Raw genomic sequence first — 23,815 nt, 5'->3', positions numbered from 1 at the left:
CATGGGCCGTGGACGCAAGACGTACAGTAATCCCTCCTCCATCGCGGGGGTTGCGTTCCAGAGCCACCCGCGAAATAAGAAAATCCGCGAAGTAGAAATCGTATGTTTATATGGTTATTTTTATATTGTCATGCTTGGGTCACAGATTTGCGCAGAAACACAGGAGGTTGTAGAGAGACAGGAACGTTATTCAAACACTGCAAACAAACATTTGTCTCTTTTACAAAAGTTTAAACTGTGCTCCATGACAAGACAGATGACAGTTCCGTCTCACAATTAAAAGAGTGCAAACATATCTTCCTCTTCAAAGGAGCAAACAAATCAATAGGGCTGTTTGGCTTTTAAGTATGCGAAGCACCGCGGCACAAAGCTGTTGAAGGTGGCAGCTCACACCCCCTCCGTCAGGAGCAGAGAGAGAGAGAGAGAGACAGATAAAAAAAAAATACGTGCCCTTCGAGCGTTTAAGTATGCGAAGCACCGTGCAGCATGTCGCTTCACGAAGCAGCTGCACAGAAGGTAGCCAACGTGAAGATAATCTTTCAGCATTTTTAGACGAGCGTCCGTATCGTTTAGGTGTGCAAACAGCCCCCCTGCTCACGCCCCCTACGTCAGGATCAGAGAAAGTCAGCGCAAGAGAGAGACAGAGAAAAGTAAGTTGGGTAGCTTCTCAGCCATCTGCCAATAGCGTCCCTTGTATGAAATCAACTGGGCAAACCAACTGAGGAAGCATGTACCAGAAATTAAAAGACCCATTGTCCGCAGAAATCCGCGAACCAGCAAAAAATCCGCGATATATATTTAAATATGCTTACATATAAAATCCGCGATAGAGTGAAGCCGCGAAAGGCGAAGTGCGATATAGCGAGGGATCACTGTAGTGCGCAGGCGCCACACAAAGCCCCCCTCCAAGCAACGGAAAATAAGAAATGAGGCGCCGCGCCCATAGCACACAAAAAAAAAAAACAAAAAAAACAAAAAGAGTCAGATGCAGGCGCCACACAAACCCATGGCACACAGCGCCACACGAAGCCCATAGCACACGAAACGGGACGTACACAAAAAGGAGGATTCAGACCCACGACACACAAAGCCCCCCTCCACTAACAGAAATAAATAATGAGGCAACACGCCCCTAGCACACAAAAACAAGGAGTCACACGCAAGCGCCACACAAAGCCCATAGCACACGAAACGGGACAGACTACGGATTTCTCACACTAACATAAATGAGACACAAAGCACCCCTCCACTAACAGAAATAAGAAATGAGGCAACGCGCCCATATCATACAAGAATGAGGAGTCAGACACACACCCCAAAGTGAAACGGGACAGACTACGGACTCCACACACGGTCACCCATCTACGGAGTCCTCAAAGGGTCACACATCAAACCCAACATATTACAGAAAGAGATGTGTTTCGGAAAACGGCAGATACTACGATAGAAACATTCGCCTACAACTCGCATCTGAAATCAACGTACAGACTATACAGCACATTCCACGCACTTCTAAAAAGACACACGCCGACAAACGACGTCATACATAAACAACAAGAGACCGGACTACAATACATATACAGGCGCGACACCTGATGGGTAATAATACGAAGAAACGAACAGTCCGTATTAAACATACGTAATCTAAACACGTTCAAACTATACAGCATAGGTGAATCTCATTACAATGATGCACTATTAACCGTACAACCACAGAAAAGGCTCCATATTAACAGTGAGTGCGATCCTCCTTATTACTTATCCATATTACTAACGATAAAGAACAAACAAGTCATGAATTCACGATCACGGGTACAAAACGATACGGCTCGAGTAACGGGACCACAAACACGAACCCGCATGAAAAAAAAACAATACACGCCGGCGCCTACAACGCGCTTCTGAAACCGCGGAAGAAAAAATGTCTCGGCTCCAAAAACGCATGTCACTCCTTATTCAAAATACCGGTCCCAATCACAGAAACATCAGTATCCACTATGAAAATGAACAGTAACAATACACGTGACATCTGTCTTGCAAAACTGTTAATTATAGATGAATGTACAATGGCATCCAGTCACTTACTCAACACCATTGATAAACTTCTACAAAAGTTGATGAATAATAATATTCCCTTTGGGGGAAAGGTACTTTTATTAGGAGATTTTAGACAGTGCTTAGCTATTGTTCCACATGCCATGCGTTCAGCTATTGTTCAGTCCACCTTAAAATACGCAGACATTTGGCATTGCTTTCAAAAGATACAATTGCTACAAAACATGCGATGTCCAGATCCAGAATATAACAATTGGTTATTACAACTGGGAGATGGGACACTCACCAATACAGATGGACTTCACCCAGATATTACAATTCCTCAAGCCTTTATCTGCGACGACTTAGTTACGGAGATATTTGGAACAACAATCTCATTAGACCAAATACCCCTTTTAAACACAACGGACTATATTATGTCCAAAAAATATTAATGTTGATCACATAAATAACCAAGTCATTGCATTACTTCCTGGAGAGGCACGGCTTTCTAAGCTCTGACAAAGTTGACTCTGATGACGACAATGACCATCTTAATTTCCCCTTACAATATTTGAACACTATTAACCCAGCCAGATTACCACAACACAATCTTAACCTTAATATCGGAACAATAATCATGCTATTAAGAAACCTTAACACTAAACAAGGTTTATGCAATGGTACACGTTTAGTCGTCAACACCATGACACACAATGTTATTGAAGCAAAAGTTCTTACAGGATCACATGCTAACAATACTGTTCTGATTCCTAGAATTGACCTTACAAGTTCTGACCTAGAATTACCTTTTACACTTAAACGCTGACAGTTCCCCATTAAACCTGCATTTGCCATGACCATCAACAAAATCACAAGGACAAACCATGTATAAGGTTGGCATCTACCTCTCTGAGCCCATTTTTGGACATGGACAACTTTATGTGGCCTTCTCACGAGTTCGACGTTCATCTGACGTTATAGTTAAGGTTATAAATGATCCATGCCAACGAAAACTCATTCAAGGACAAGACACCATCTTTACTACTAATGTTGTGTACAAGGAAATTTTCTAATAAATCTTTACACTGTGCCATGCACTTTATTCTTTGCTTCCTATATGCGTCATCTACACCTTCACACTATGCTATATCTCATACCTACATCACGCTATTTGTAATTACCCAACACCAGGGGATGGCGAGCGAAGCGAGCAGGGGGTAGAGCCCCCTAGTTAAAGTAGAACATCGTAAACTAAACATCTTAAAATGAATATTTAATTTACTAGATTTTCTCAAACCCCGTCATAAATTATGTAGCTCATGCAATGCTTTGTGTCATCGTGTGGTTATTGGTTATGTGGAGAAAGAAAAAGGAAGGATAGGAATTAGGGTTTTGGTACGTCAGATAGAGACAGCACGCATGCAGTAAAGAAAGCCCGCTCAGAAGAACATCCATTGAATTCTGTGTTCGTGTCTCCAACCACCAGATCACGAACCCATTCATACATCCAGTTTTTTGGAGCCTCATCACACCTGCCATAAAGTTCTCTACACTGAATGTACACCTGGGGAGCAGCACTACCACCATCAGGACGGTCTTCCTCGAGCTGGTAACAGGAAAAGGCCCCATCAGGTCGACTCCCAAAGTCTCCCCCGGTCCATTCGTGATTGTCGATTGCAGAAATCCTGCCGGTTTACCAGGTGGGTTTTTGAGCTGCTGGCAGGTGCTGCACTTCTTCACGTGGTGGCAAATGTCTTTCCGGACAGACGGCCACCACACAACCCCCAGGATCTTTAATAAAGTTTTTGTCCTTCCAAGGTGACCACCTAAAGGACTGTCATGGTAGTAAGTTAAAAAGTCGGGGATGAGCCCTTCCGGGACGACTAGTTGGTGTTGCAGACCCCCCAAGGGAGGATGGAGTGGTCCTGTACAGAACCCCCTGGAGGTCCACAAAGTGTACCCGGTCGGTACGCTGCTGTTCCAGTCCCTCCCTGATGCTCTGGCAGAACGGACTGGTGGCTTGTGCTTGAGCCAGGTCTTCCAGGCTTCTTGGCAGAGGGAGGATCATCTTCTTTGCCTCTGCCAAACACACCATCCCCGGTGGCTCTGACACCCTGGACAGAGCATCAGGCACAATATTGCCACAGCCCTTCCGATAGGTCACCTTGAAAGTAAAGTTCTGGAGGCGTAACACCCACCTGGTTAGATGGGAGGAGGTCTTCGGGTGATTAAATACCCAGGTCAGAGCGTGATGGTCGGTGTACACTTCAAATTCAACCCCCTCCAGATAGTGTCTCCATTTTTCCACAGCCCACACGACAGCCAAACACTCTTTTTCAGCTGTCGAATAATTGAGCTCAGCGCCGTGCAAGGCTCGAGAGGCGTAAGCGATGACGTGTTCAGCCTGATGGATTTTCTGAGTGAGCACGGCGCCAAGCCCCAGGTTGCTGGCATCGGTTTGTACCTGGAAAGTGAGCTGCGGATCTGGCTGGGCCAGAACGGGCGGCTCTTGAAGGTGGCTCTTTAGTTGCTCGACCGCGTCCTGGCACTCTGCTGTCCACTCCCACGGGACATCTTTTTTTCTTAGGTTGTTCAAGGGAGCCGCTATATCAGCCATCCGGGGAATGAACTTGTGATACCACCCCACTAACCCAAGGAAACGTTGCAAAGATTTCAAATCCGTGGGCGTGGGGTAGTCTCGGATGGCTAAGGTCTTCTCGGGGTCTACAGCGACCCCCTCAGATGAAAGAATGTGCCCGAGGAAGCGTATGTGGGGTTGAATGAAGGTACACTTCTTCGTGTTCAGCGTAAGGTGTGCTTGATGTAATCGTTGGAAGATGGTGTCCAGGTCCTGGAGATGTTGTTTAATAGAAGGGGAGTAAATTATGACGTTGTCGATGTATACAAAGCAGATCTTGCCTATCAACCCCCTCAGGACTTGCTCCATGAGCCGCTGGAAGGTGGCCCCAGCATTTTTAAGCCCAAAAGGCATGACTTTGAACTGGAACAAGCCTTCAGGGGTGATGACTGCCATCTTCTTCTTACTCCCCTCGTCCATCGGCACCTGCCAATAGCCACTGCGGAGGTCTAGTGTGCTGAAAACTGCAGCTCCATGCAGTGACTCCAGAATCTCATGAACCAGGGGCATGGGATATGCGTCCAGGCTCGTCTTCCCGTTAACCCCCCTGTAGTCCACGCAGAAACGATAGGTGTCATCCGTCTTCTTCACGAGGACCACAGGGGACGCCCAGGAGGAGGAAGATGGTTCGATTATTCCCTCGGCGAGCATTTGATCAAGATGTTCTTTAATTATGCCCTTTTTTAGTGGAGAAACACGGTAAGCTCGGTGCCTTATTGGAACTTCGTCCGAGGTGTGGATCACGTGGGTAACTCCATGGGCGACTCCTAATTTCTCAGTCCACACCTCGGCCCACTTCTTCAGCACCGGCCTCACCTCTTCGGGCTGTTCCTCCACAGGGGCTGCCGCCGAGGTGCTTACGTCACTCCTCACTGCCGCGTAGAAGCCAATGAATTCCGAGCCCAGATCTTCTTTGGATTTATGAATGAAGTCGCATACCCCTTCCCCTGGCACCGTATACCCCCTGGGACTGAGATGGATGGTCATCCTCATGGTGGTTAAAGAGTCCAGCCCAAGGAGTAACGGGACGGACAGGTGCCGGTCATCCAGGACATACGTATCCATCTCCCAGGTGGTGGAAAGTACACTGTACCTCAAGGGGACTTTGCCCAGGGCTCTGTATTCACTCCCATCTGCCAATACAAATCGGACAGACGGGGCAGATGTTAAGTTGTCTGTCGGTCGGCTAATCTTCTTCCACATGCTTGAGCGGATTAAGGTGTGATGGCTCCCTGTATCCACCACCGCATCTACCTGCCACCCCCGCAGCTTCACTGGGACGATCAGGAGGGACGTACTTGCTTGCATGATGGCGAGATCGGCTTCCGACCGGCAAGGTTTGGCTCGCTGGGGTTTTAGGGGCTGGGTTTCTCGTGTACTGGCTTGTACTTTATTCCAGTACGTTTTTGAGTTTCCCCAGTCCCGTTCCACTTGCGAGCCCACCTTCACCAGGTCTTCCACCGACCCCACAACCCACCCCCCGAGACCCCCAGCTAACCGCGGGTTACAGGCATTAAGGATGCGGCGGACCACCTCTTCTTCAGACATAGCCGGCCGCCACTTCAAACACAAAGCCCGATATTCATAGGCGAAGTCCCGGATGGATTGCGAAGGCAGTTGCACCATGGATCGCAGCTTGTCCTCCAGTTCAGATTCATAGTCTTCCGGAAGAAAAACCTCCTGCACTGCTGAACACGCTCTGACCGTGACGTGCCGCGCCCCGGCTACTCCATCATCACACCGCGGTGAAGCAATGGTGTCGTCCTGCTCGGCACGCACTATAGACATGTTAAATGGGGAAAATGTTTAAAGGCAGACAGCGATAGATATTTATTTAGATTCCTCAGAGTGGGCACCACTTTATGTAACGGCCGACCCCTTTTACCCAGCCGGCAGCTACACCTCCAAGACCAGTGGCTTGGATAATTAACTGAGAAATAATCTAACTATCAAGCCGTACTTCTTACCAATTAAACTTTCCCCCCCCCCCACAATCGACGGTGAAAAATATGAGCACAAAAACAGGATGTAAAATTAAACAGATTATATGTATTAAGTGAAATGAAATAGAAACATATATAAATATAAATATCCCTCCACCCCAGCAATAACAAGACACCAAATATATTATATATATATATATATATATATATATATATATATATATATATATATATATATATATATATATATATATATATATATATATATATATATATATATACACACACATATATACAGTGGTGTGAAAAACTATTTGCCCCCTTCCTGATTTCTTATTCTTTTGCATGTTTGTCACACAAAATGTTTCTGATCATCAAACACATTTAACCATTAGTCAAATATAACACAAGTAAACACAAAATGCAGTTTGTAAATGGTGGTTTTTATTATTTAGGGAGAAAAAAAAATCCAAACCTACATGGCCCTGTGTGAAAAAGTAATTGCCCCCTGAACCTAATAACTGGTTGGGCCACCCTTAGCAGCAATAACTGCAATCAAGCGTTTGCGATAACTTGCAATGAGTCTTTTACAGCGCTCTGGAGGAATTTTGGCCCACTCATCTTTGCAAAATTGTTGTAATTCAGCTTTATTTGAGGGTTTTCTAGCATGAACCGCCTTTTTAAGGTCATGCCATAGCATCTCAATTGGATTCAGGTCAGGACTTTGACTAGGCCACTCCAAAGTCTTCATTTTGTTTTTCTTCAGCCATTCAGAGGTGGATTTGCTGGTGTGTTTTGGGTCATTGTCCTGTTGCAGCACCCAAGATCGCTTCAGCTTGAGTTGACGAACAGATGGCCGGACATTCTCCTTCAGGATTTTTTGGTAGACAGTAGAATTCATGGTTCCATCTATCACAGCAAGCCTTCCAGGTCCTGAAGCAGCAAAACAACCCCAGACCATCACACTACCACCACCATATTTTACTGTTGGTATGATGTTCTTTTTCTGAAATGCTGTGTTCCTTTTACGCCAGATGTAACGGGACATTTGCCTTCCAAAAAGTTCAACTTTTGTCTCATCAGTCCACAAGGTATTTTCCCAAAAGTCTTGGCAATCATTGAGATGTTTCTTAGCAAAATTGAGACGAGCCCTAATGTTCTTTTTGCTTAACAGTGGTTTGCGTCTTGGACATCTGCCATGCAGGCCGTTTTTGCCCAGTCTCTTTCTTATGGTGGAGTCGTGAACACTGACCTTAATTGAGGCAAGTGAGGCCTGCAGTTCTTTAGACGTTGTCCTGGGGTCTTTTGTGACCTCTCGGATGAGTCGTCTCTGCGCTCTTGGGGTAATTTTGGTCGGCCGGCCACTCCTGGGAAGGTTCACCACTGTTCCATGTTTTTGCCATTTGTGGATAATGGCTCTCACTGTGGTTCGCTGGAGTCCCAAAGCTTTAGAAATGGCTTTATAACCTTTACCAGACTGATAGATCTCAATTACTTCTGTTCTCATTTGTTCCTGAATTTCTTTGGATCTTGGCATGATGTCTAGCTTTTGAGGTGCTTTTGGTCTACTTCTCTGTGTCAGGCAGCTCCTATTTAAGTGATTTCTTGATTGAAACAGGTGTGGCAGTAATCAGGCCTGGGGGTGGCTACGGAAATTGAACTCAGGTGTGATACACCACAGTTAGGTTATTTTTTAACAAGGGGGCAATTACTTTTTCACACAGGGCCATGTAGGTTTGGATGTTTTTTCTCCCTAAATAATAAAAACCATCATTTAAAAACTGCATTTTGTGTTTACTTGTGTTATATTTGACTAATGGTTAAATGTGTTTGATGATCAGAAACATTTTGTGTGACAAACATGCAAAAGAATAAGAAATCAGGAAGGGGGCAAATAGTTTTTCACACCACTGTATTATATATATATATATATATATATATATATATATATATATATATATATATATATATATATATATATATATATATATATACACACACACACAACAAAAAACCCTCCCTTGTCCCTGTAACAAATAAACACACAACACGAATAACGACAATGAAGGACAAACTGAAAATGAATGAGAACGTGAGTCCGGTAATAAAGAAACTGTCCTGAAAGCGGATGACTGAATTAGTGATATTGCGATGTTTGATTCTCCCCGGAAAAAATGGAACAGCCTCACCGTGAATCCTTGTGTGTGTGGTGGATGATTAAGTCCTACCCCGGGGTCTCTCGTGGTGAGGTCCTTGAAATAAATCCGGCTGATGGAAAAACAAACTGGATTGGCAAGCGCGATGTGGACAATGACTGGTACAGGTTGCTCGTGGTCGTGATGGTGAATAAAATCTCCTTCTCTCCTCCCTTTCCTTCTCCTCCTGCTGGCTTATATAGTCCCGTGACGGCTGGGATTGATTGATTGAAAACAGGTGTTTTCCAGGATTGCGGCTGTGGTCTCCTTCCATCATCCGTCCCCTTTTTTTGGGGACGGCATTAACTGATGCACATAAACAGTAAACGGGACAATAAAACGAGACGCACGCAGTACTGACATTTAAACACTATGTGGCCCCGCTACAACACTACCGTGCATGTTTAATACATTTCATCATGAAAATATCAAGTACATCTTAGCATTGTAAATGTTCAGAGAGCAGGAATATCATGAAGTGAATATTCTGTGCGCCGATCCCTCCCGGTGCCTCCTCAGTGCAAGTGGGAGTCCGTTTAAGAAGTGTGTAGTGATTAACAACTCGGTCGGGGAAAACTTAACACAAAGCATTTAATGCACAACACTACCTTGTGACGGGGTTTGAGAAAATCTAGTAAATTAAACATCAATTTTAAGATGAAGTTTAGTTTATGACTTTCTACTTTAATGACAAAATAAATGGCGAGAATAAAGTGGAAATGTCGAGAATAAAGTCAACAAGTCAACTTTATTCTCGACATAGTATTTATACGCTTTTGGAGTTTTGTTAAAGTGACCCTGCCATAGGGCAAGTGTGCATTGAATATCCAACAGGCTTTCACTTTCCCATTCAAAAGTCTTATTCATAGGCACTTTAAATTTTTTCCAAACGTTTTACCAACATGAGCAAAAAAAGTGTTCAGAAAACAACACTGCTCAGTTATTTCTGAAAAGAGACACCACAAACTAATGAAGGTGCAGCGTCAACTCCTCATGTGGCAATTTCAAACAAAGACATTGCAGAAGCTGATCCATCAGGGGAAATCTCTTCAGCACACACTCTGCCAATTGATAAATCTAGGCACGGCTTATCCGACATAAACAAACAATGGTTTAAAGATTTTGATTGGCTAATTATCAAAGAAAATGTCATGTGGTGCTCATTGTGCATGAAATATTCAAACAAACATCCCCCAAGGAGGGAGTTACCTTGAGTGAACGTGCCATGCACAAGAATTCAAAAAGAAAGCTTGCTGGACCATGAAAAAAGTAAAACGCACATTGAGTCTTCTGATGACCTTTTAGGAAAGTGTGTACTAGAGCAAACTGGAATCAGTCAAATTGAAATTTCTATCTGTGTTAAAATAACTTACAGAGCGATGCCTTTGTGGGAGCTTTAAGATCCATGTATTGGTTGGCACAAAATTAGCTGCAACATACAACGTTGTTTGAAAAGCTGTTGGAACGCTGTAAAGAAATGGGTTGTTCCTTTTCTAGGAAGAAAAGAAGAATAAATATTTAACTGAAGACACCTTCTGCATATGCAAGTTGGCTTTGAAGAATATTTTTAAATTTTTTTCATTGTTTTCACTTTTCTTCCCAACAGCGAAAATACTTGGGTCTCTTGGTTTATATCATAACAATTGTTATTTAAAATGTTTGCTAGGGTTGCAGGATCCTGAATTGGATACTTCTTAAATTTAATAAAAAATATTCTGACACAAGTGTCAAACCTCTGCGGTGGGTTGGCACCCTGCCCAGGATTGTTTCCTGCCTTGTGCCCTGTGTTGGCTGGGATTGGCTCCAGCAGACCCCCGTGACCCTGTGTTCGGATTCAGCGGGTTGGAAAATGGATGGAAGTGTCAAACCTTAAAAAAGGAAGTCATATTCAACATTGGAAATAATAATAACTAATAAAAATAGTGCACATTTAATTTTCCCCATCCGGCTACTTTTTCATGCCACCCGGCTAGAAACAATTTCTGGGGAGAACACTGGTCGTTAATTAAACCCGTTCTTTAATTCCATGCTCTCATTGTACAATAGCAGACATTTCCGAAATTGTGGATTTTCTCTTTTCTAAGAGCAGATCAGCATTCCTGAGACCTTCACCTTTCCTTATTTTCAGATATTGTATAATGGTCACAGTTTGCTGGTCCTGTTTTGGTTCATTTTGTATCTCATTATTGTTTGGCTGCTAATTAAGGAAAAAGAAACAATTGAGGGGTCTGAGTCTTCAAGAGCAAGTCAAATAAAATGAACTCAAAAGAAGTTAATTAGCAGCAAAAACAGGACAATAATTAAAAAAAGGGTTAGAGTGAAAACCTGCATCCACTGCGGCCCTCCAGGACTGGAGTTGGGTACCCCTGATCTAAGCAGTACCTCTACCTCCACAATTTCTAAATCATTCAGTACCTCCTTAGTACTCCCATTTACCATTGTGAGATTATCTACTTCCTCACTTGTGAAGACCTCAGAAAAATGCGAGTTTGGAGTATTCACCATTTCACTGTCCATATTTTTTTTTTAAATTCCCTTTAACTATTCCTGATGCACTTCACCTCCTCCTTGTTTGTTCTTTAACTACTAAAAATACTAATAGAATCTCCTTTGGGTTTTCTTTCATCTTATATACTATATTCCTCTCTGTCTTTGAGCCTCCCTAACATCCTTCTTAATTGTTGCCCTCATGTTCTCATACGCCCTACAATTCACATTGGAGTTATTAGTCTTATATGCATTATTCAGCGGTTTTTTCCTTTGCAGCTTCTTTTTTTAATTCTATTAACCTACTGCAGAGCTTTTTTAAATTTCCTAATAATTCCAAATTTAGGCATGTACCTGTCCTGCATTACATGCTAAAATAAACATTTTTAAACCTTGTGGTGCCCGGCTGGGACACCCAGGAGGACAGGAGGAGGGCTCATTCCTCCTCCAGAACGCGAGAGGGCGTCCACCCTGGTTGTATTGGGGGCCACAGGTACAGAGCTGGGAAGCTCGACCCTGTAGGGGCCTGTGGTCACCGCCAGGGGGACCCCCAATACCTGGAGGACCCTGGACCGCAGCACTTCCGCCACACCAGGAAGTGCTGGGGGGGAAGAGGAACAGGGACACCCGGAGTGCTTCCGGGGAGACAGCTGGAACTTCCGCCACACTGGGGCGTGTTGGTGGGAGATTGCCGGGAACATACCTGGAGCACATCCGGGTGCTTATTTAAAGGGGCCGCCTCCCTTCAGAGATGGACTTGAGTCGGGTGGAAGAGAGGACAAGGTTGCTTAAAGGAGAGAAGGAGGCGGTCTGAAGAGACAGAGAGAGAAGGCATTAGTGATTGGCCTGGACTGTGGGGTATTGTGAGTAACTTGTGTGTAATGGAGACCCAAAATAAACGTGTGTGGGGTGATTTAAACGTGTCTGCCTGTCTGTGTCCGGGCCATATTCCACAACCTATTCCACTGCTCCTCAACTATCTCTGCACTTAAACGCTTATCCCAGTCTATCCTCCTTAGAATTTGCCATAACTGCTCAGAATTTACCCTACCAAAATTAAACTTACAGTTTTAGTCATATCTGCACTCTTCCAAAACAGTAAGAATTGTATTATACAGGGTGGCTCATGAAAAAGTGGCTGGCCTCCACCAAGACGACTGCATTATGTGGTGAAGAGAAAAGTGATCAAATTTGGTATTCACATTTACAGAAGATGCTGAAAGTGCATCAATACATCTCTGTGCCCGTTTCAGCATGTTCATGTACACTCTTTGCACACTCTGTGGAGGCGGGCCACCCTGTATTAAGGTCACTTGAACCTAGTGGTTAAATCACCTCTACACCCTCAATTCTATCCTGATTATTACAAAATAGCCAATCTAGACAGGCTTCACCACAGGTTGGTGCTTTAACATACTGTATTAAAAAACAGTCACCGATTACTTCTAAAAACTCCTGCTCTTCTGCTCTGCTATTTGCAAGGTTATTCCAATTAATATTTTAGGTAGTTACTCCCCCCTGACCGATTATCCCCCTATAAACTTGCCCTTTTAATAGTACTAAAAAGATGTGCACCGAAATTACTGTTTGCATGGGGCGGTCTATAACACACTTCTAAAATAAGACCTCTTTCCCTAATACTTTCCAGGCAAAGCTACATGTCCTCACTAAGATGAGGCTCAGCATCTAACTGAAGAGGGCTTGCATTTGAATTCTGTTTGACATGAATAGCAACCCCACCTCCTTTTCTGTTCAGCCTACCCTTACGAAAAAATGTGTATCCTTCCATGTATACTCATCCCCATCTTTGATATTTAGCCAGGTTTCCATTATTGCTATAATATCATAATTATGCTCCTCCACATTCAACTTCAACTCACTTGTTTTATTTTTGATACTTCTAAAATTAAGGCAAGCAATTTTTAATGTTGTTACTCATTTTACTTTTACATTTAAAACACTGGGTTAGAATTTACATTACTATGCATTTTTATTTTTACACTATTGTTTGTTTCTCCATGTACAGTTCTAATCCTGGCTGTCCTGAACTCCCTAAACCCCACTCCATTCCCTAGCTTAAACAACCATTGACTAACATACTCCCAAACACATTGGTGCTCCTCCAGTTCAGATGTGACCTGTCATGGTGGAACAATTCCGAAATGTTCCAAAAGGTGTCCTTATGTCCCATAAACCTATACCCTTATAACCTGCACCAAGATTTGAGCCATTTGTTAAGCCTTATAATCTCCCCACTCTTACCTGGACTGGTGCGTGGCACAGGCAGCACTTCAGAGTCTATCTTGTTAGTTCTGCTCCTCAGCCTGGCTCCCAACTCTTTAAATTTGTATTACAGAACTGACAGACTATCCTTATGTATGTCATTTCTTCCAACATGGAGAATGACAACTGAATCCATCCCCGCACTGGCCTCTATAGCATTGTTTATTCAGAATGCAAAAACATCCATCCAAATAAATTCCTCAGAGACCTACTGTAGCAGGGGGAGAGGCTTTGACAAATTTTCAGTATTCCTGGCCAGCCAACTTTAAACCTTTATATGTAGATTGGCTACATCTAAATTTATAACTGAAGAGGAAGTCGTATAAATGTAATTTTAAACTTAAAACTCTGCATGCCCATATATACAAAATATGTAAACAAAGTTAAAATCTGATGGTTCAGTCTTCACTAAACATCTGGTACTAGTCCAAGTGAAATAAAAAAGTGTACCTTCAGTCACACCTTGAGAAAGGATGACTATTCTTCATTCCTTAATACACCCTTAATACTTAATTTAAATTCATGATACGTTTGGTATCTAGAATGATTGACATATACAGTTAATATTTGTATCATTTCAACAACTATGCTCTAAATATAACCTCTCACAAAAGATTCTTCCATTATAGTCCAAGATTTTAATCAAAGCAACAAAATTAACTTTCCTACTCTTTCATCTTTATCAACCACAAAGGCTTCACCACAAAGTACTCATTCCTATAAGGAATGTAATTCACAAATTGTACAGCATAGTACAGCTCTTTAATAGAAAAGAAAAAAATGACTACATCATTTGAAGCTGCACTGGGAACACAAACCTAATTACATTTTCAGGTAATGAATGGAAATGTATCATGGATAGAATCAATTCATCTTCAGTGTGTTACACTATTTAATTGAGCTAAAAAATGAAATCACACATACCATCCAAACCAAGACTTTCCAAAATCATTCTGGGATTTAATTAATCTTATTTACATTGGGCTCATCATAAATCCCAATCCTCAGATGACCATATTTGAAGGAACACTTCTCCCAGTTTCATTCTGCTCATTTGAGAAATAACAACACCACCACCTGTCTTAATTTCACTCCACGAGTAACAACTCCTGACATTTTACAGCATATGACAGTATACAGCAGGCCCTTTACCTATGTCATCTTGACTAGTATTCAGTTTAAAAAGGAATCAAAATAACTACTGATCACTGGTAATTACTACAACGACATTCTTTTTACTTATTTGGTTACACTTTCATCTGTGTAAATCTTCACTTCAGAAGAATGATTTGAAAATGACCATTAGACAGAATATCCAAATTTAAAAAAGAGGCATAAATGAACAATGCAATTAATTCCTTGCTAAACTGTTTGCAAACTTGTGTCTATTCAGTCTTTTAACTGCTCAAATGTAATTATGTAAACATACACAAGGCAGATCTGTCAATTTGGCATTACCCATCAGTCAAATAGTTTCTCCATAATTTAGGGTAACATATGGAGCATCTGCCCACACTATTTATGAACAGCAGAAACTCAGCCTTAGGCATCTTGCTCAAATTAATAAAATAGCTTTTCATAAAACCATCAGATGTAATTATTACTCTAATAATAAAAACTAAGTGTTATGGTACTTTGAAATTTTAAAACAATTTCTCTCAATTGTCTGTAAATTAAAACTAAATTGAAAACAGTTTTCCAATGGAAAGTGCCTTTTGAAAACAATATAGCCTACAGTAAATCTAACCCAGAAGTTCGAGATAACCGTATAAATGGTTAACTTTGTTTACAAAATTTAAAAAATACTATAGTTACAAGCTGGTAATGAATACAATGTTTCAATGTTAGTTTATGCAAGTAGTAAATAAAGTAAAATAAACTATAGCAAATTGCAAAGGAGTTGGAGCAAGAACCTTATAACAAAATAAATGGCTACCAAAAAGATTTAACATACAAAACTTCCATGTAACATGTTTAAAGGATTTTGACCAAAAACAAATACTGTCTCATAAATGTGAATGGGCCAGTCATAATTAATTAAATTGCTCTGTTTAAAGTAAACATAGCAATGTATCGGAGCATCCTACATTTCAGTAGTGAGATTGTCCCAACTGCTTGCATTATCCTACAATTTGTTAAGTCAGTCTGCAGCAAAATGAAATCTTATCCTCTGCCATGACTACAGAAGCTTTTGGCTGCACTATATTAAGCCTGCAGCAGCCCTATGACCACAGTTGAGAACATGTGGCCCAGATGACCTAGGAAAATAATGATTAATTACACTTATTTTTTGAAAGATTTTTTTCTTGGGGTAGATTTTTTTTTTTTTTTTTTTTTTTTTTAAATATATATATATATATATATATATATATATATATATATATATATATGGTTGAAATAAAAACACCAAGAGTATTCTACCAAATACTGGGGGGTCAATGGTGACATCTCTAGGTGTAAGTCAGGCATTGACCTATTTCTAGGCTAGCATGCTATGGTCTGCCTGAAACCTGTGTCTATTTATAAGATTGAGGGGTCCTTCTCAGGCATCTCCTGGCAAAAACAGGAGGTGAATATTATATTATAGCATGTTAATCAACAGAATTGTCAGCCAAAACATCTACTGACTAGATCAATCAAAATGCGGAGCTGGAATAGTAATGCATTATTTAAATGCATGCTTTCTTCGTATTTTAATAGTAGCCAAAAGCTACTATTAATCATAGCACAAATTATCCCTATTATAACATATGCTTAACAAGCATGGAATTCTCTGTATATAACCTGCAGACATCAACAGGGCACATACAGCAAATGGCTGTTTGTTCAGTGCACTGCCCTGAAGGTGATTCAATAACCATTCAACTCACACCCAATTTATTATTTTGGACACAATTTCATATGGATACTATTACAATCCATGTATATACATGTTTTATAAACAAATTAAAGTTGGGTCAATTAAACTCGCTTAATAATATTATATATATATATATACACATATATATATATATATACATACATACATACATACATACATACATACATACATACATACATATACACACACACACACACACATATATATATATACATATATACATACATACATACATACATATACACATATATATACACACACACACACACACACACACACACATACATATATACTCACTCACTCACTCACTCACATTGGTTTTAGTGAAATGCACACAATGCATCAAAGGATAGTTCAGGCCACATCTCCAAAAGGCATCACGTTTAACTTCTAAAAATAATACATACTACAAGAAAGAAAAAAAAAAAAATAAATAAAAAGTTACTGCAAGTCCTCATCGGCTAAGTTTTATATACATTACTATATTATATATATTACACACAAACATATATATACACACATATACACACTAATTGTATCAGGAATGTAATATGCTTCTAGAAGAGTAAATAAAAAACAGATAAAGCTAAATAAAGATGATATTCCTCATGCTTGGCTAGCAAAAATGGGCCAGTCTAAATACTCAGGTCAGCCTTGTCTGTACAAGCGCATACACAGAGAACGGAACTTACAAAATCATTCTCCAAAGGAAAACCACAATGACCAGTTGGAACAATGCAATGCTATAAGGACCATATCATAAACCAAACTTATCTTCTCAAAGTATCAAAATTACTGCTAATTCTTAATAATCCTAAGTGTTGCTCAAGAGGCCTTAGATGAAGCTAAAATGATTACTGGTGTAGCTAATCTATTTCGCCAAAAGAAAGCAAACTCGCAGGTACATTAACAGGAAACATTAACTCAAATGAACTTTAAAACAAGCCATCAAAATAAGTATCCTCCCAAACATAATGGCCATGAGACTTAATTCTGGTGTGTATGCTAAAATTGAGGACTGTATATTTCAAATGGCCATTCTGATTAACAAGCCAGTTGGAAAAATCAACACAGGAGGCCAGAAGGGTAACCTTCAAAAACTGAACCTGACATGAAGAGGTTAGTAACTGCATTAAAGATTATTAACTCAAAAGCTGAACTGATGTGGAGTGAGACACTTTATGCTGCCAATGTTACATGTCAAATGCTGACCTCTTTCCTAAAAATGACATAAATGAAGCAATTCAAATCAATGTTTTAACCATAAATGTACATTAAACAGAGGTAACTATCTGCCTAACACCAACATTTAGGCGCTATATAAATAAAATTATTATTTAATACCCATGGATTTTGATGTAGTCTCCTGCAGCTACTTACAAATGTTCAAAACATTAAAAGTTTACACATCTATTATTAGTAATACATTTTGCTACACTTTCAATATCCAACTATCATCAAATGTATAAGGAAAAACAAATTGTACTGAGATGAAGTAGGCCCTGAAAAGAATTGTAAACTCTAAGTACATAAATAACTGAAGTCCAAAACATTCTTCATCTTTGTTGACAGTTCGTAGATTAGCTGCCATTGAGCACTGAAAGCAGTTTGATATATCTCGAAGAGTTGTTGTACTATAGATACATCCACTTTTTATACTTTAGATCAAACCTGTAATTCGGTGCGCGTTGGCCTACTGACAGGGAAACAAAATGTATTCCTGGTCATCTACTGCAGACTAACGTAGGAATTGTGTGTACAAAACATATGCAATTTCCAAAAGCACCCATTTTTCCCAAGCTTCTGCCATAAAATGTGCCGGACATGATGCGGCACGTGGTTCCCCACTGCTCATATTGTAAGTCCATGCACAATAAAACGGTAACGCAAAGCAAAGTGAGATGCATCAATTCCAATCCGTTCGATTTTGGAAAACCCGTGCACTACTCTAAAAACATGCACAACTCTGAGTTAATACTCGGCTATACAATAAGAATGGATTAATTCCCTTTCACAATACAAAGCAAAACCTCCATGCCCCCTCACCGTCAGCTGGCTGCTGGAAGTTCACGTACGCGTAGCCGAGTGAGCGGCGAGTTATCATGTCGCGACACACTCGGATAGAAAGCACTGGGCCGGCGGGGCTGAACTTCTCGTATAGCATGGCCTCTGTGATGTCGGAGTGCAGGTCCCCAACATACAGGGAGGCCATGGGATAAGTGGCAGTGGCGGTGGAATTCATGACGCTCAACTTCTTAGACGATTTTGTCGAGAACGCTCATGCTTCCATCAAGATTGCTAGGCAGCGAGGCGAACCATAAGAGAAAATGCTTGGCGTCCGGTAGTAACTTTTCGGTGTACCAACTTGATGTTCACAGAACAATTCACGTTTGCGACTTTCGAGAACCTTTTTTTTTTTTTTTTTAAAGCGCCAGTCTTTCATGGGTTTTTGCTAGTTTGCATCATGTCCTTTCCACTCCACTGCCGTCGGAAGAAAAGGACAGTCCTGGAAAGCATGGACACTTTATACTGAAGCCGGAGGAAACAGAAGCCAACGAGGTTCAGCAGCGTGTAGCAGCCGAAAGTCCAAAACTAATGAGAAGCTGATGGCGCGGCACCACCTATTGAGCAGCTGAGGAGGAGCACTTTTTCGGTTTATTTTTGCAGAATTATACGTGACAATACAGCCATAAATAAGTTAGCATATTGTGCAAGCTTAGTAGGAATGTCATTCATGTTTTGTAATATAATATTGTATATGTTTATATTATATATATATATATATATATATATATATATATATATATATATATATATATATATATATATATATATATATATATAACCGATCGGATTTTGGATCAAATATTGAAAATGGGTTGTTAAAAAACGGAAACGGATCCTGATGTCGGATTAGATCACATAATCTAATGTTGTTCTTAATCTGGATCACACCCTCAATTTGCGTTGTCCAATTTTTTTAGTGGGATTCTGAAATTTTGATCCAAAAAAATCAGGATTATTTTTGATCCTCGACATTGGATGGATTCAGGGTGGCTTTCAGGAACAAAAATACAATTTAAATTGAGTTTAAATTGGTCAAATATACAACATGTATGTCACGTAGTATATATACATTTATTTATTTATATTTTGCACCTGATTTCTTTACCATTACTGTGATAAAGACTTAAAGGTGAAATTAGGCTACCAGATTTGCGCGCGCAGGCGTATTGAAAACCTAGCATGCCGTAAAGTGTTCACGCATGCGTTAAACAGATTGGGCAGCAACGTAAAGTGAGCGATGACGTTTTCGTTCAATACGTATGCAATAACACACTCCGCATGCGCTTAATAATAAAAAAAATATATACTAAACCTTTCGCTTTACGGCACGGATCGCTCTCAACTGCGCATGTCGATACACAACGGGCAGTACAGTATTTTCGTTTAAATGCCGTAGTAGTTGACCATAACGATAATATTATTAAGTATTCATTGTACGTTCTGTTTTCAGGGCTGAATTAAGCTTGTCGTACTCCTCGTTATAAACGTTAATTCTTTATTACTGAGATCGCTTCGTTTAGTTTACATAGCACTTCATTTTTCAGTTCCCATTGTACAAAGAAGTATTTAACCATTGCATATGTTATTAGAGTCTACATATAAAAAATAAATGACAGTTTTAAAAATAGATGTATTCAAGTACTTTATTGTCATTGAGTAACGCAACGAAATTACTCGTGTCAACTTCACGTTGCATTTAAATTCCAATGTGAAATAGTTCAGATATACAACTATGCAATAAATAAAGTATGAACTAAAAACTAAGTAATCATACAAAATATGTTCAAAATATTGGCAAGATGCCATATAAAATGTTAAAAGTAACCAGGATGGATTATTATTGCATAAATGCACAGCAGTATAGATTACCTACACTACATTAATTGTACATGATCAATGAAAACGATTTCAGATTGAGGAGATATACGAGTTCAATAAGTTTATAGCAGTTGGAAAAAAGTTTTTTTTTGTGTATTTGTAGCATACAGATTGATAATAATATAACTTCTTTGCATTTATATATCTGAAATGCATGCCAGATGGGAGAAGCTCAGACAAGTTCTGTCCAAGATGAGTGTTCTCCTTGATGATGTTTTTAGCCCTTCTTACACAAGGAATCTTGTATCGATGATCAAGTGATGGCAGTTCAGTTCCATTGAACGTCTTGTGATGTTTTTATGATCCACTACAGGGCTTTTTTGGCAGGTTTGGTGCAGCTGTTGTACCAGGCTTTCATGCAGTTAGTCAAAATAAGTGTGTATATATGTAAAAATGAACTGTTGATGCACTTTTCATCCCTGGAAAAACTCTTTAAAAATAACTTTACATATTATTATTAATGAAATACACGTCATAGGGCATCAAAACTTTATTGTGGTGATACTAGTGGATTGCATAAAGTCTTTTTCAAGAAAAAGAAATCTTCATTTCATGTCTAACCCACATAAAGCACAACCCCAGCACCATTTTCTGTGATACTATTGCTCGTCTTGTACTCAAATTTAAATGGCTTTTATTCACCCATATAGTGTCTTAAATGTGAGTTAATAACTGAATAATGAAAAAGGAAATACACTTTTCATGCAAATTTTATTGAATAAATGTTATGAGAACAACAAAAGTGAACAATGTGACAACAATGCATCTAAAAAAAACATTTGTCAAATGTACAAAAAAAAAAAAAAAGTAAAAAATCACCACATAGCTTTAACATATTTTACCCAGAGCACAGAAAATTTAAAGTTACATTGTTTTGCTATTTTGATCATTAAAATTATTCCACAAATAACTTCTCTAACATATTTTAATACTAATAAAGCCCAAACTGCTAAACTGATTAACAAATATAACTTTATGAAAGCGAAAAAATATATATGCAATTAAAAAGTACATCTCCTTAAATATATCAGATGGCCCTGTTGAAGAACAAAAAAAGGTCTAGTTGCTCAGGATGATTGACAAAACAACGTCTCAGGGTCACAAGGTCACAGCCTCCCCAGGCCCCTGTGGACATTCTCAGCCAGCATACTGTTGTGGTGTTAATCCAATTGCAGCTCCACTTCAAGAGGGTCTTCAGAAATCTTCTCTCTTCAGCACCACAGTCAGTTGCACAAGACTTGACCAGGGTGCATGGCAAAGGGCATCACTGGACAAAAAAAAGAAAACAGCAAAAAAAACAATGGTTATTATCTGGTGTAAGTCTTTCAAAGTGTATGCAGTTCCATTCATAAACCAGAAGTAAATCATAAACTGATAGAAGTGGAAATTAAGCAGAGGTGAAGTTTAAAAATGGAGTTTTAAAAGTATTTTGAAAGGTTTTTCATTTATAGCCGGCATTCTATATTTTTGGTATACATGTGCAAGCTTCTTCACCAGTTCTTTCATAAGCAAATTAGTGGTTCTGGATTAAAGATTACACTGAGGAGTGCTGGGGGAGAGACAGTACCAAATACTGGAAGGGACTAAATTGTTCAGAGCTTTTTATGTAATGAATAGTATAGTACTTTAAAATCAATTGTGAAGGAGACAGCCATCCAGTTTATTCAAGCTAAGGTCAAGTAAATGAGCTTGGAATATGGAGAAAAACAAAATGTAAACAAAACAAGATACATTACCCCAGAATACTTGGCAATGGCGCAGTAGATTCAGACCCAAGACTCAAATGAAGGATTCTGGAAGCACTGGGCAGTAGCATCATCTTCTATTCCAACAGATATCACAGCATTCCCTCCTTCTTTAATTGCTGCCCTATCTTTCGGTTAAATTCTTCCACTTCACTAAGGCAAGTAAAATATAAATATAATAAACAAGTAATATTTATACACTTACTTCAAACATTCATAGACTTGACTTTTACCTGATACTGTATTCTGGGCCACCAAGAAATAAGTCTTCTGCCTCCTGTCCTGATACACCCTGTAGAGCAGCCAGGGCACGGATGATGGACTATCCAAAATTAAGAAAGAAACAGAATACAAAAATTGCTTGCATGTAACTGAAGTATGACCACATCACATTATAAGTGAAGGCATACACCAATTACCCAGTAACAAAGCATAATACCCCTAAGAATGTGTGCTTTATTTTGCAAATGAAACAGCCTGGTTTTGTTTCTATTGAAACTCATACAATGAGAAAAACACAACAGTTACTGGGATTGCGAGGATTCACACACAGACTAAGATATTGTGGTCTAATGTTGGGGAGTTGCATAAGAAAAAACACATTTTAACATTCGTTAGTGGATACCAATTTACTTCTCTCTTTAAAAGAATTGTAAAATTTAGACACCTGATCTGAGATACATCTAGGCAGTTCAGTTTTTCATATTCCCAAAAACAGAAAACCTACTAATCCATTAATCAAGTATAAATCAGTAAATAACAGTAAAGTCCACCTGAGCAGTTTTTTTAATAACACAATTTATTAAAAGTTTTGCATATTTCAAAATATTCATGCGCGTTCATTGAAATCAACAGCCTATTTAAAACGGTAAATTTTGTAACATTCCAATTATTAAACAAAACGTCAGATAATCCTAAATATATCTAGATTATATTACAGTATATACTATATTCTCAAAAATTGAAAAGCATTCAATAAACATTAAATACAGTACCTTTAATCATAAAATTCACGGACACACGTCATATTTCACTTCGCTCTCTGACCGTTAAATTGTTGCTAAATTCTTCCCGTAAAAGATATTCTTTCAAATCGTTGTAAAATTGAAAAGTCTTCATTTTTTCAAGAAGTGAAAAATATTCTTCTGCCAGGAGAAAAAATCAATATGCTCCTATTCTTTACAGCGTTCTTCTTTCTCCTTCTCACTCGAATGGCGGAAGTTCTATTTGTTAATGCAGACCGAGAAATTAAAATCCCGTGGTAACTTTTTTTCTCGTGTGTCGTAAAACATTCGACATGCGCAGAACAAATCGGGCAGCGTCGTGAAATGAATTTTAATTAAGCAGAGAGCGCGTGCGCGAGACAAATCGGATGGGGACTCATGTCGCAAAGTAAAAAAAACGCAGATCGTGCGGGTCTACTAGTTAAGCTCTGCGCATGCGTGCGCAAATCGGGTAGGCACCGCAGATCGGGTAGCGACACACCTTTCAGTATAGAAAGGTTTAAAAAAAAAACATTTAGTTCCCCTAAAATAATCCTTTAAATAGCTGTCAAAATCAAACGAAAAATATTTAATTTGAACTTTCATTTGACACTTTATATTAATTACAATGACAAAACGAAAAATAGTTTCTAACAATAGCATCCCTTATTGTATGTT

At 39.6% G+C, this 23,815-nt stretch overlaps 1 protein-coding gene and 1 long non-coding RNA gene across 3 annotated transcripts in view; both read right to left on the bottom strand.

Annotated features, from left to right (window-relative positions):
* pabpc4 (poly(A) binding protein, cytoplasmic 4 (inducible form)) overlaps positions 1-18,907 on the bottom strand; it is a 139,680-nt gene extending 120,773 nt beyond the window's left edge. The window contains exon 1 of the mRNA XM_028818810.2: positions 18,511-18,907. Coding sequence (XP_028674643.1) covers positions 18,511-18,706 — 196 coding nt within the window. The 5' untranslated portion in view covers positions 18,707-18,907. The remainder of the gene's footprint in view (positions 1-18,510) is intronic.
* Positions 18,908-21,028: 2,121 nt separating this feature from the next.
* LOC127530164 (uncharacterized) lies at positions 21,029-23,559 on the bottom strand. Of its 2 annotated transcripts, XR_007936679.1 has the most exons (4): positions 23,150-23,559; positions 22,388-22,476; positions 22,146-22,307; positions 21,041-21,676 (listed from the first exon to the last, which is right to left on the bottom strand). It is a non-coding gene; the product is annotated as an uncharacterized LOC127530164 (long non-coding RNA). The 2 variants fall into 2 exon arrangements; XR_007936678.1 differs by having other exon boundaries at positions 21,029-22,307.
* Between the last annotated feature and the right edge of the window lie 256 nt (positions 23,560-23,815).

Source organism: Erpetoichthys calabaricus, chromosome 14 (genome assembly GCF_900747795.2).
Source record: "Erpetoichthys calabaricus chromosome 14, fErpCal1.3, whole genome shotgun sequence".
NCBI classification, from domain to species: domain Eukaryota; kingdom Metazoa; phylum Chordata; class Cladistia; order Polypteriformes; family Polypteridae; genus Erpetoichthys; species Erpetoichthys calabaricus.
This window is presented reverse-complemented; position numbering and strand designations above follow the sequence as displayed.